At 42.0% G+C, this 14,395-nt stretch overlaps 1 protein-coding gene across 4 annotated transcripts in view; it reads left to right on the forward strand.

Moving 5' to 3' along the window:
- Positions 1–14,002, forward strand: part of SYNJ2 (synaptojanin 2) — a 67,014-nt gene extending 53,012 nt beyond the window's left edge. For 3 of the 4 annotated variants that reach the window (XM_042796023.1, XM_033011649.2, XM_033011650.2), the window contains 9 exons: positions 1,065–1,283; positions 2,468–2,546; positions 3,792–3,960; positions 4,348–4,500; positions 7,146–7,280; positions 8,483–8,595; positions 9,339–9,447; positions 10,750–10,952; positions 12,822–14,002. In XM_042796023.1, the coding sequence (XP_042651957.1) occupies positions 1,065–1,283; positions 2,468–2,546; positions 3,792–3,960; positions 4,348–4,500; positions 7,146–7,280; positions 8,483–8,595; positions 9,339–9,447; positions 10,750–10,952; positions 12,822–13,622 (1,981 nt within the window). In that variant the 3' untranslated portion in view covers positions 13,623–14,002. The remainder of the gene's footprint in view (positions 1–1,064; positions 1,284–2,467; positions 2,547–3,791; positions 3,961–4,347; positions 4,501–7,145; positions 7,281–8,482; positions 8,596–9,338; positions 9,448–10,749; positions 10,953–12,821) is intronic. The other variant, XM_042796024.1, reaches the window with a different exon arrangement.
- Positions 14,003–14,395: the final 393 nt, after the last annotated feature.

A 14,395-nucleotide genomic window follows, 5' to 3' on the forward strand; every position in this document is an offset into this window, starting at 1 on the left:
GCTGGTAAAAGGGCTTAGCTTTGTGACATATGGAAATGCATTATGATTAACTGTGCTTGTAGAAATAGTTAACACTTCCTAGACATTTCCCCCCCGCCCCTTACTATTCCTTTCTAGCTCTGCTGTTGTTGCTTTCATATGTTCTGGTAACGCGCATTCCAGAGCCTGCTCTGTTGCAAGTAGGAGGCAGCAATTTTGACATAGTTAGAAGAGCAGCCATCCCAGTTACTGCTTTGTGTATATGTGCAGGTGGAAAACTGAGCATGTGGATTGCATCCACCGAGATGAGACAAGCTTTACTCTTTCAGACAGCGTTTTCAGTTTTATTTAGATCCAACACGCAGAGAGGTCATTTGTAAGAAATGGCTGAGAAAGCAAGTTTGCAGTGTTGACTGCTTATGATGTGATGGAATGATGTATGTTTGCTACATAACCACATTATACACTTAGACTGCCTTGTCCTTAGTTTTTGGAAGAAGACATCTTTATGTGGCCTTGTCAAACAAGGTAATATATTGCCTTCCCAATCTTTAGATGTCTTGGGAAGCAGCTGTTTCATAATGAGTGAAGTAGACTGAAGGCTTGCCAGAAGTGCTACACACAATTGTTATTTGAATTCCTTTATGGTGTGTCCTTACTGTTATACTCAGCTAATGCAAGGATGGTAAATATAATTAACAGTGCTGAAGACATGGTTTTTCAGTGTAGTAAAAATGAAACAATCCACCAGACTGAAATTCTGGGTTGTATTGCCAGCCACAGTGCTTTTCTGCAGTGAGACCTTAAATAATTCGTTCTGCTTCTCTTTCTGTGTAGAACATACATAATACTCACTTCCTTCTAAGCTATACGGGCTTAATTAAATATTTGTGATGAGATTTGACGTTGTGGAGTTAAAAATTATGCTAGATGTATAGAGTTTAAACAAAACATTGTTGTCCTTCACACAACTAGGTTCTTGCCTGTCCTACTGCTTGACGTTGATTTTAATTTTATATAAGCATTTCCTATTGGGTGATGTTGATCTTAATTTTAAATAAGCATTTCTCCATTGTTTCATGTAGGCCAGTGTTAGCTATTGTAGAAGTGGAAGTTCAGGAAGTTAATCAAGCTGCCCGTGAGAGTGTTTTCCAGGAAGTGTCATCTTTCCAGGGACCACTGGATGCCACAGTAGTGGTAAATCTGATATCACCAATGCCTGAAGAGAAAAATGAATTTCCCGAGGACTTGCGTACAGAGCTTATGCAAATGTTTGAGGATTATGGCACTATTGTTCTGGTCAGGTAAGTTTGGGATCTGAAATGGTGTGTCGTCTATTCAAAAACACAGACTAGAAATTCCCTTTTTGTTCTGACAGGATTAATTTTCTATTAGAATGTAGTAAGCTGAATTCCTTTACTGCATGTTGAATTCTTCATTAGAAATTGACTATAAGTATTTTGAATATCCTTTACCTCCTGTCAACTTGTTAAGGAAAGAGTCTAACAGCTCTGTTGGCTGAGTGGAGAAGAATTTTATTCAGTACAGCATCATAAAGCGGAGGCTTTGATGTGAATCATCACCTTTAGATTCAGGCCTCATTTCCATGCATTGCTTCTGCTGGTGGCTCCTTGGAGCTCTGCTTTACTTCCTCTGAGGAGGGTCTGCTCTCTTACAGCATTCTTTTACACTTTCTAGGATTTCCTGGCTGGCTCTCCTTTCTTTTGGGGGTCATTTTGCTTTTTTTTTAATAGTGTAGCTTCTTGCAGCTTAAAAGGGAGAGTGTGATATCTTCTGGCAGAGCAGTTTAATTTCATAATGGTTGATTCTGTACAGGGCTTCCAGCATAGCTACAAGACTTCTGTTTTGAGAAATACAGGCAAAAGACCTGACAGCTGACCTGGGAAACAGGACCAGAAACTTGTTTATGTTGCATTTGACCCATTTCTTAATGGAGAAAATAGATGACCTGTTATTATATGGTTTTATGAAGTACCAAATATAAGTTGAGAGTTCAAAAGCAGCCCTGCAGGAACAACAGCACCACTTTGCTTGTGAAGAAAAGGAGCAAGAAAAGAACATGCTGTGGTGGTTTTGTTTTGTTTTGAATTGCTTGATGGTATACTAGTTTTTGGGAACATCCCATGTCCTCTGAGGTGAGGGATGTGCAGAGCCATGGAAGTTAGTACAGAGGGAGTGCAGGATCAGACTAAGTATCCTGTGAACAGCTGCTGAGATGTTTGTACTGCTGCTTCAGGAGCGACCCAGTAAAGGGCAGGGTGCCAGGGTCACACAAGGGAAGATGGGGGAGAAGAGCCCAACTGGGATTCATAGATCACTCGTTCCTCCCCCAGAAACAGAGTTGTGAGGAAAATACAACTAAAACCAAATACATAGCTGTACAAAACTATCATAGTTGCCTTTAAGGCTTTTAAGTCAATGATGAAGTAAAACACACTGTTTTCTCTCCTCTGCCTTTTTTTACTAGGATCAGTGGAGGTCAAATGCTGGTGACATTTGCAGACAGCAAGTCAGCTCTTCGTGTTATGGATATAGATGGTGTCAAAGTAAGACTCTCACAAACCTATAATAATAATTTCATAACAAATTTCTCAAAAGTGGTTGCTTAGAATGCGATAGTTGAGTTTCTAGCATCACTTTAAAGAAACTCAGTGCTCACAAAGTCCTTGGTTTTCATAGTTGCTGAGGCTTTTAATGCAGTATTTCAGTTTCAGGAAGGCAGGAGATGACTGTTCTTGGAGCTCCTAAGTAGTGCTTAGTATCTGGCCTCTGATACTACTGCAGAATACACAGACTCGGTCATTGTTCTGGCACTTGAAGCAGTTCTGCTTATGTGTGACTTTATACTGTTGCCAAAGCATCCTCACGACTGTGCTTTGGAGATTTTTTGTTTCTCTTAAGTGTATCAAATAAACTCCTTCTACCAAGCTGGAACAACATGATTCATTGGCCTCCATGGCAAACTCAGCATTAGCAGTGGGCGTTTACCTTCCCATCCCCTGCTCTTCCTTCCCATGCACATACTCTGCAATTCATCAACCCCCTCATTTATGCTGACAAAACTGTTTGTGGGTCTGCACTATATATTTAACATTGAAGTAATGAATTTAACCCTTGTTCTTCTTTCATATTTGGAGTTCTATCTATTAATTTGGCTCATTTTATTGATGTAATTTATAGCACAGACCCAAACACAACTGTATGTGCACGCTGTGTAAAGGTACTGGAAACCTGGTTCAGAAACTTTCCAAAGCAGTTTTGCTGCTGAAGCTGCTGCCTTGGATACATCTCGCCCCAAATGTCTTGGAGCAACACATATAAGCAGCTGTGGTCTTAATCTGTTTAATAATATGCTTTCTATATACATCAACCATCGTATTTGGGATTTTTTGAGCAGAGAGTCTCCTTACAGATGGCATCAGCTATCAAATTCTTGTTTCTTTTAAAGCTACTCACTCAAAAACGGAACCCTCCCACACTGTTATTACGATCACGGTATCCTTTTGATGATATTTGATGTTTCACCTATTTCTCAAGTATTTCCCAAATGCAATAGCAGTGCTTTCAAACTGTGAAGCTAATTCTCTTTCAAGAATATCGTTACAGTCTAGAAACTTGGTTATGGGGATAGGAAGAGTGCTTCCTTTTCATTTAGCTTCTGAAATGAAGTTTTAGTTGTATCAGTTTCTGAAGTGGTTATACAATAGACTGGCAGCATTTGCTTATTCTGTTCAGGTGTTTTTGTTTCGTGAAGTTGCTTGGAAAAGGGAACAATTATTTCTTTGCATTAGGTCAGAGGCAGAACAGTGAAGATTCGTCCCAAGACCAAGGACTGGCTAAAGGGCCTTCAGGAGGAAATTGCTCGAAAGCGGGACAGCATTGCCCCCATGTCCCCCACGGCAAACTCCTGCCTTCTGGAAGAAAATTTTGACTTCTCAAGTTTGGACTATGACTCAGAAGGTGAGCATCAGGTTTCTAAGTGAAGTTGTGAGAAATTGCTTTGCTGACTTTGGTTGCACATAGAAGGTACAGTATGAGTGTTAGTGGTACCTTAATTTGTAATGAATCCACACTTCTTAAAAAGAGGATTGTAACTAAAGCCATGACCTGGCACTGTGCCTGGGCAGAGAACTGTTGCTTAGATCATCCTATCAATTTAGTGTTATAATGTATGCTAGCAAATCCAGTGTATGGTACAGTTGGCTGTATAGAAACAAACTGTAATGAAACACATGGATTACTCAAGAAGCTTGCCCGACACATATATTAAGTTCACTGATTGATAGTAGAGAGAGACAGACAATGCATTTGCTCACTGAGTCTTTGTTATCTAATATTTTCATTCAGGTGATATAGTGGATGATGAAGATGATTATTTAGATGATGCTTTGTGTCAACACCTAGTAGCAGACTCAGCAGAAGATATGCCTGAGGGCTGTGGACATTTCGCATCTGTAGGTCATTCAAACAAATCTGGAAAAAACGCACGGCTGTATAAAGGTAAATTATCTATGTTCCTTAAAGTCAGACCTGAAGGTTTGTTGTTTGTTTTCCTTTTGTCTCTATTTCCCTGTTCATTTATATTTTCTTTGCATGTCCTCTAAAGATAAGGAACATCTTTTTGGTGCATGTTCATGCTCAACTCCCCTTGAGTTAGTAACTGTAACTGAAGCCCTCAGGCATAACAGCAATACAAATAATAAGCTTAGATCCTCCTTCTCTCTAGCCCAGGGCAAGGCAGGAGTGCTGAGAAATGCTGGTTTCCTTTTACAGTCAGGAGAAATCAAGTCTTTTGATCCGTTTGATGTTGTGCAACATCAGAACAGACAACAAAACATTGTCTGTTATTTTCTTATTGGTGAAGGCCAGAGCAAAATCAAACCAAAGGAATCCTGTTGATTCAGTGATGGGCTTGGCCCTGTCCTTTGAGCAATAGCTGTGGCAGTGCAGTCAGGTGTAAGCTGGACAGTCCAGGAGGCTGTGTTTGAATGACTTACTTCAAAGAAGCCTGAAGTTTCTCCTTTATTCCTATTTTATTTATTTCTGAAGAAGTTGAGGCTCACACGATAGGTATTTTAATTCTTCTGGTGTTTCATAAATGTGTTACCTTAGTTCCTGGTCACCCGGCTTGTTTGCACATTATTGTGAAATGACTTGGCAAAGAGAAGATAAGGATGTGAGGAGAACACAGATAAAAACTGCAGCAAGAACTAGCCAAGCCAGTGGTGGTCTTATATTGGGATGTGATCAGGACATGCTGTGGTGACCAAGCATTGACAGGCTGGGTCCCATGTTAAACATTTCACCATGACAGCAAGTGATTCAGTAGCTGTCTTTCTGCACTTTTTCATAAGGAAGAGTTTTGTCTTCTGAACAGAAAAGTGAAAACTTTAATACCTTCCAAGGTTGAGTCAGAAGTAGAGTTCAAAAAGATTAAATGAAATTCTTGAGTTTACACAGACAGATTTTTTTAGACAATCAGAGTGATATACAGCTTTCTTGCCCACCTTGAGTCATAGGCTGTGTGAAACTCAGCCCTGAGCCAAGAAGTAATCTGTCATTATTAAATACTGTGAAGCCAATCACTTTGTATTATAGGATGCCTTGCCCTCCAAACACCTCTGTCCTACTGCGTGATGATTCATTAAACGACAGAGAATCGCAGTGATTCTTTTCACCCACGCTAACTCTTCTCCACAAAAAAATATCACAAAGTAAATGGAGATTATGAAGTATAGCTTGAAGGAGGTCAAGGTGGACTCATGATCTCACACAACTCAAAATACGATATATTCAATCCATCTTGAAAGTCTCTGCAATTTCAGATGCCTCCATAAGCTTCCAATTCTGCCTGAGTAACTCCTAATCGAAGGTATGATGATTGTATAGCTGATGTTAGACACAGATGGAAACCAGTGATGGGCAGAATGTTGTGTATGTGTGTTTCTGAGGTCAGAGAAGGGCATAGCCTCACAAAAGTGATGTTCCTGGAAGCTGCTGCCTAAAATCAGCAGCCTTTTAGGGGAAGGGAATAGAGTGGCGGTGGCTGGTTTTTGTCTTGTGTTCAGTGTTATTGCCAGAATTTCAAGCCATGCATTTAGATGCCTGCATGACTCCTTGGATCTACCAGTGAGCCCATATCTGCAGCTTAGAAGTATTGAAAATACAGAGGGAAGGGGGAGGGCGGGTTGGGCAAATCACAGGCTGTGTGTAATGTGGCTGCCATCCGCTGCTGAGTGGGAGTAGGAAACTGTGAGGCAGCCCAGTATTCCCTGCAGAGCATAGCTTTCTGAAAAACAGGAACTTGTGTAAAAATGCCTGAAGTATGAGAGGCTGCTGCTACACAATTCTTTCCCCATCCTCTCCAAACCACAGGGACAAAACCAAACCCAGTGGATTTTGAAGCCCTAAAGAACAGAGCTGCATGGCTGGGCAGCCATGGCAGGGTGAGAGAACTGAAGTGAAAGCCCTCACTTCAGCAGACTCAGAAACTAAAGTGGTCCCTGTTTCTCACCTCTCCAGCTGCCAGAGTGGCTTAGACAGGACGAAAGGCTGTGCAATAGCCTAGTCATGTAAGGTACAGCAAGGGCTAGCAGATTGGGGTAGGGGTACCTGTTAAGGGATGTTGCTGGAAAGCAGAGGTGTGATGAGTGAGCCATTCAGACAGATTTTTCTCTGGTATAAAACAGTTCTCCTGAGCAAGGAAAGTTGTCTAATCCTCAGAGGGGGAATTCCTGTGTTCAGGAAGGAAGAGTAAGGGATTGACTGTGACCAGCCTCCTCATGGCTGCCATGACACAGTTTGAATGAGAGCAGGTTGCTGCCAAGTCTGGCTGTGAAAAGCTCAGAATCTAACAAGGTGACTCTTAAACCTGTAATCAGATGCAGGCGGTCTTTTTGTCAGCAGGAAGAGTTCATAAATGCTGGAAAATGGGAGATATGTGTTTGACAAAAGGGTAGATGTTTCTTGGAGTGGGAGCAGGGAGACATTTGGGGAGAGCAGAACAAGATGAAAGGAGCCACATTGTGTTGCTGAGATACGTGGTTGAAGCTTGCCGTTCGTAATCACCTCTGTCCCGACCACCTGGATTTGGTGCATCTGGCCCAGCGGGTATCTAATACAAATCCTTTCTAAAATTTCCCTAGATGATACAGACCTGGCCGATTTGAAGCAGGAGCTGGAGGCAAGTGGGGAATGCCACCGCCGGACTCCAAGCAGATCTCTGTCCATTCCTACCAGGCCTCGGCCACTTCAGCCACCACAGAGGCCTCCCCCTCCTGGTGAGTTTAACTGTCTTTAATGTTGTGTTGGCCCCAGCTGAACAGTTTTGCCTGCCATTTCTGGGTGACACAAAGTAATACCTTGTTCTGAAAAGTCAGCCTGTTGAAGTACTTGTACTTGCTTCACAGTCTGTTTCACCCTGACTATGGCTGCAGTTAGCAAGGGGAGAAATACGGCTTTAAGATGACAAGTAACTCCACAAAAAAAGCCATTAGTGAGGATGGAATGGCCCATGTGTTTCATACTAACTCATCACTCAGGTTAGAGAGTTGACCAGCCACTTTGTGGCAATACAAATAAATACCAGTATTTATGTCTGCTGACTTCTAAAGTCACTGAGCGTTTTCTTACAGGTTGTTGTTTTTGTTTTGTTTTCTTTTTTTTTCTTGACTTAATTGTAATCTTCCTTTTAAGATGCTTTGACAAAATACTTGTTCTGGACAGTTTTTTTTTGTCCTTTTCTGCTTTGCAAGCAATTCTTGCTTGCTTTTGTGTTTATGAAAGAAATGCAAAGTGGCATATGATTTTCAGTGGGGCACAAAGGAGAAGTGATGCTGCTCTTCACCTAAGCTCTAGCCCCCGGGGATGCCATCAGTGCTATGCTGATACTGTTTTTACAGCTACTTCTGGGTGAATGCTGGTTGTTAGATCAGCATAATCATCTTTGCCTTCTGAATGACACAAGCTATACATCACGTTTTTCTTGCAGCCCGAAAGACTCTCTTCTCTGTGTATTTTCCAGTTTTAAATTAAAGGTTCTGTCAGACTCACTGCTGGAAGATGAGTTCTTCAGGATTATTCCCATTCATTTCTGAGTCTGTTGCACAGAAGTGACAACATTGGTATCTGTATTTCTGTGCCTGGAATTCAGTGTTAATGCTTAGCTGAGGTTATTAAATTAATTAAATGAAAGCAAGACTAGCTGGGAATCTGCTTTCTGATACAGTTCAAGATTTCAGCATTTTACTCTGTGTTGAGATTTTTTTTCTCACGTTAGATTAGACCAGTATCAGTTCAGCCCATCGCTCCTCCTAGATTAAAGTGTCTTGCTCTTGGCACTCAGGCGGAGGGACTCAGGGTCCCCATTATCCTACAGAAGATCTTGCCTAACATGTCTGCAAAAACACTGGGTTTGCTCCATTGCAGCTAAAATGTTGTACTGACCCTTGAATGTAAAAAGCCATTTTTATTCCTCTTTCAGGTGGAACATCAGGCAAAAAGTCCCCCTCAGATGGTTCCCTCTCTCTGGGAAGCCTCTCCAACTGCTCCATCCTGGCAACAGCAAAGCTGCTACCTGGAGCCCCTCAGCAGCCAGTGAGTCCTGCTGCTCAGCGTGGCCGCTCCACATTGTCCTGATCTCCCCCAGCTCCGTAGACACTGAGCATCATGTACCTGATGCACCTGCCATCCAAGGAAGGAAGTCCATCACATGCCTGAGCTGGAAATGCTAAGATGAACTTCTTATCCTGTGATACTAGACTGTAGGACCTGCTAGACAGCAGAAAAATGTTATTAAATTGCCAGGAACTAGAAAGGCCAAAGAAGGAGAGAGAGAATGATGCAAGACCAGGGCACTGTTGGTTTATTCCACATGCTGCTTTCTGACAGATGCTAACTTGAATTTTCGGCACAGATGCTTTAATTCTTTTTCTCACCTCTTTTTTGATGGGCCATGCTAGGTGCCCAGCATACGGGAAAAGTCTTGACCATTGCCAGCAAGGCTGCTACCCACTGAATAGACCACAACCAGAATGTGGAAACACCTCTCGACTCCTCTCTTGTTGGATGGGAACTCTTATGTTTCGACCACGGGATGGCCAAGGGTCTAGCTGTGGCAGTAAGCCATCGGCCTGTCTGTCAGCCAGTAGCAAAGATGTAGTATCTGCCAAAAGACTCCCCACCATTTCTGTAGTATTTATAGATTGCAGAATAGCTAGTGGCAAAGCCAGAATTTGACAGGTGTGTGAGCTTAGCTATAAGATTACAGGTGTACAAGAAAAAAACAGTTTTCTCAAGATGACTCATTCTCTTTTTTTTTTTTTTTTTTTTTTTTAAAGCCTAAAGTCCGGACTGGAATAAGTAAACCTTACAACGTCAAGCAGCTCAAAACCACCACAGCTGAGGAAGCTGAAGAAGCTATTAGATGTCTTATGGAAGCTAAAGGAGGTGAGCACAGCTTTCTAACTGACTTCTAAAAATCTTTATTTAAAGAAAACTGTAGCTGTATTCATCCCTCCCATCATAGCCCGGATGCATGTATTTCTATTCAGAAGCTCACCTGAACACTGACATACACATTCTTGCAAGATTGTGCTTCGTGTTCTCTGACAGTTTTGGTAGTATTAACCTTTTTTTTTTTTTCTTCAAGATGACATAAGTTGTATATTCTGTTGTAGAATCTGTTACTAGAAGCAACTTGGGTTATTTATGTCCAGATTTAGTCTGAAAAATTAAAAGATAAAGATGGGATTTTCCTAAACTGATGGTGCCTGTGTTAGCTCAGAGCTGCATAAAAGATATTTGACGCCCTGTTTAGTGAATGCTCACTATTCTGAGCAGGACTAGAGAGCAAATACAGCTATGGGAGAAATAGCCTGGATTCTGTTGACATTTGGACAGCAAGTGTAGTTGTAACCTAGATAGAAGCTTGCACCACACTCGCTTGAATAGCTGAGCTTTTAGCTACTCTGTGTAATCCCTGGAGAAGGGAGCTTCTTGCAATGGCAGGTTAGAGCAGGCAACTAGCTTAGGTATTGAAACTTGGGCAATGTGAATATGCTCTCCAGGGTTGCAAGCAGTCTTTTTGCTGATGGTATATGAATGAAAAAGAATGCAGTGTGACTCTGACACAGCTACCCGAGTATGCAAGGCTCAGTTTAGGAGAATAACATCCCTTTTCACTTATAAATAGAACAAATGGAGTTTGGAATAATCCAATTTAATTAGAAATATCATAAAGGCATCTTGATGTTTGTTCCGTAAAGAGTGCTGTTCATTTTTTAAAAAAATCTGATTTATTTTCCATTAATTCTGAAATTCACATTAAGCATTCCACCCAGTGTTGGTAAGGAAACTAGTCTGGTCAGCATCACTTTCAGTCCCTTGTGCTGTACCACCAGTTGGCATTTACAGTTCTTCCCAAAGTGCAAGATGCACTCGGTACCATTATCTTGATTATCCAGATAAGGAAACCAGGGCAAAAGGAGACTCAGGAATTCCCAGCCAGTGTTTTATTCACTTGGCCAAATGGTCGCACAGCACTGCTGTTTTAGCATTAAATTATTTCAGACAGGGGAGTTTTTCCCTGACTGCCTTTTACATTACAAGTGTGACAGGATTGCAAAGGTCTGTGTTTATTTCTAAAACCTACCTTCCTGGCCTGAGCATTTGGGAAACATGACTGTGACAGAAATTATCTTGAAACTACATGATGATCAAGCCAAGATGCTAGTTGTTTTTGCTTTTCAGGATTACAGGAAGATGCAATAAAACCTGCTCCAACTAGAAACCAAACATTCACCAAACCCGAGCCTCTGCCCAGCATCACAAAGTCGGCATCGTTTCAAGGGCCGCAGGCAGGAGCAGCGTTTGTGCCCCACCGCCCGCCACCCAAAGTTCCAACGACCAAGAAGCCAGTACCTCTGCAAAGGACTGGAGTCAAGGCAGAAAATGTAAGATAGTTGCAGCAAAATGCATCCAGCCTCCATTACAGTGTGAATGATGGCAAGAGGTGTGGACTGTTAAACAACTTGTATGAGGTCCTGTCATTTAAATTTCTTAGCCAGCAGGCACTAAAACAAGGTGTATTGCAGTCACCAAGACAAAAAAATGTACTAGGAGATCAGAAAGGAGAAAGTGCCTCGAGTTCCTTAGCCATATTCAGCTTCTCTATTTGTCAGTCCGTTCTCTTAGCTTTTGTTACTTTTCTTCTGGTTTGTCTAAACCTTGTCAGAATTTAAGACTCATCCCTTCTTTATCACAGTGTTTACTTTTGACCACATCATGAGTGGTCTGCTCTGTACTGATCTGAGGCAGCTTCTTGCTCAGTATGCTGTTCTGTGTCCTGGTCACAAACATCTAACTCTTCTCACACACCTTAAAATGGGATTCAGCCTTTCACTTTGGGTTCTTCATTCTACTCGAGAGTTCTTAAAAATACAAATCTGTAGGTGTTGGGGTTTTAATCTGTCTCTCTGTCAGATCTCTACAATGGAGATAACAGTTCTTTTACCTTTAGAGCTGCTAAAATGAGTACTGAGTAGTGAAAGCAATTTAAGTACAAGAGAAAGACAAATGAAACCTTTTACATTCTTCCTTTGCCAGAACTTCTGCTAGGAAGCTCTATTCTAAGTTGCTAGGACTCCTGCCTTACCTTCCTTTCTAAAAGTATTCACCTCCTCTCTATCATGGACTTTGTGCAATCTCTACTTAGCAAATTCACAAAAGACAAAAAACCCAGACAACGCGGTATGTGCCCTCTCCTTAAACATTCAGTAACAAGGAATGGTCTGTTTATTTTATGCTGTCGCCATTCCCAGGGCGCTCTTGAAAGGTGCCGAGAAGGACTGCTGGTTTGGTGTTAGTTATAAGAAATGTCCTGCAGGGATATATCCATCTCACTTTAACTCTATCCACTCCTTTCTGCATCTCTGTGAATTCAGATGAGAGTTGTGTACTTGAAAACCTCTACCCAATCCACCTCTACAGACAAAAAAGCATGCAGTCAAATGTAGGCAACTTAACAACAGCATATAGACAGAAGTGGCAGGGGATAAGTCCATCATGAAATATAGGCTAGATACTTTGACTGCATTAAAAAGTCTGTATATTATCTTGTAATACTATGGGAGAGTAATAAAGACCTAAAATGCTTTCATTCAGTCACACTGAGTATGAGAAATGGGAAGTGGCCCATGCCCTGTTGGTCTGAGCTGGGCTCCAGTTATTCATGGGTCTCTAAATGGTGAATATATGCTTGATTGTCCTTTGAGAGTTTACTTTTAGGTTCAGTTCCTAGCATCAGGGAGACATGACAGAGCCATTAATGCAGTTCTTGGGTTAGTTTAAGCTAATTGGCCTTCAGCCTTGTGTATCAGAATGTACCCAAAGGCATGTGCTAATGGCCCCATTAATTTCACCCTCCCTATGCATTCTTGCTTAAATAATATTAGTCAGCGGAGAGATGTAACAAATAATTCTTCAAAACTGTGTTAATTTGGCCCAGAGCAAAATCCTGACATGAAAAAGAGATGGTCAGAAAGAGATGTATTTCTCCTACAGGGAGCAAACAGGCTGCAGGATCCTTGTCCTCAAATAGCACTCTGTAAATGAGCACTGGTCCAAGGCATGATGCATGAGAGCAGAACCAAACAGGTACAGTGTGAAACTATGCTGTCAAGCCTCCTCTTCATACGGCTTTTTTTTCCTTACAGTACTGTCAGCTTTTCTCAGTAACACCATCAGTAAGACTTGCACTAGTCGTGACTCAGAGTTTAAGGTGCCCTTTTTGTTCTCAAGTTTCTTGTTCCTTTCCCCCTTAGGCTGTGTCTCCAGAAGAGCAATTTGACCAACAGACAGTACCATCTCCTTTTGGCTCGCCAGAGCCCTGTCTAGAAGCTGGAGCTTTTCTTAATCCAACCAGGATTACACCAATCCCTAAACCGAGAACACCACAACCTGGGAAGCCTCAGGAGAGGAGGGGGAGCAGCGAAAGGCAGCCCCCCCCCTCAGCAAGCATGGCTGAGGCCATCGCCCTGCCTCTCTCAAACGCTTCCTTTGCCCCAAAGGTGCCACCGCGAAGAAAGAAGTCAGCCCCTGCAGCTCTTCACCTGCAAGTTCTTCAGAGCAGTGACAACCCACTTTTTAGTGGGTTAATGTTCAACACCAACAACAACAATCCTGGGTTCTGCCCCCAGACTCAGGACACTCATGTCCCCATGCAGCCTGCTCCCTCACCTCCTGCCTCCCCTGCCGGCCCCAAAAACAACATGGCTAAGCAGCTGGCACCAAATGCCGCAGAAGTGCTCCACTTCCAGGGCCCTCCTGCACCAGGCGGCCAGCATCCACAGCTCTCAAATACCAGCTCTCTTCCAGAGAACATCAATCTTTTGAACCTGGACATGGATTCTTCTTGCCCTCTTTCCATACAGGCAGCCTCAGCTACTTCTCCTGCACACACTCCAGAAAAGTTAAAACGCCCCAGCTTGAAAGATTTCAGTCACTGGGTTACATTTAGTGATGATGAAGACAGCAGCGAGCTGTCAGAAGGGTTCAACAAACTGCTCGTCTTAGAACAAAACAAAAATACCTTGATGAAGACAAATACAGATTTAGAATTGTAAAATGTTTTGCCCTTAATGTTCCAATAGAAATCATAATTATAATGCAAAATAAAAATAAAACTTTTGCACATAGATTTTTATTTAAGGAACTAGATCATCTGTCCATGCTACATTTCATTTTCTTGTTTAAAGATAAAGATACTGCCCCTGGAGGGACGTGTATATACAACCTAACATTATCTGCAGCTTGTTTGAGAAGGTCTTTATTCTAAGTTATTTCTTTTTATTAATCCATCTTAAGATGTTTTATTTCATTTCAGGTACAAATCATATGTAAGAACATGTAGTGATGTATGGAAGAAAGACATTAAGAAAAACATTTTTCCTGTGGAATTTATATATTAATTTCTATCACTTGAAATAAAGCACCTTTATCTTGAGTAGTTAGACTGCTACAGTTATTCTGGAACAAACATACAAAAGGGGAATACATACTAGTGTAACTACAGCAGGACCACGGGTATTGTTCTGCTACTTAGTTTCCGCTCTGGAAATAAGGCTTCAACAGCACCTTGTAGATCTTAACTAGCTGCACTGGTGGCAGGCCCTAGTACTTACCTTGGTGAATTCATTCCTGTGTTAGAAGAAAAATGGAAGGTGTGTACCATCAGGCTGTAAAGCAGGACTATGGGAGGTGGTGCCCTGGCATCACCAAGAAGCACCCGTTTTTACTCCCAGCCAGGCAAGTGATGACACTGGTGCTGTGGTTTAAACCCAGCCGGCAGCCAAACACCACACAGCTGTACCCAGGGGATGGGGGAGAGAAGTGGAGG

The sequence above is a fragment of the Tyto alba genome, unplaced genomic scaffold (assembly GCF_018691265.1).
Source record: "Tyto alba isolate M040663 unplaced genomic scaffold, T.alba_DEE_v4.0 Super-Scaffold_22, whole genome shotgun sequence".
Lineage (NCBI taxonomy): Eukaryota > Metazoa > Chordata > Aves > Strigiformes > Tytonidae > Tyto > Tyto alba.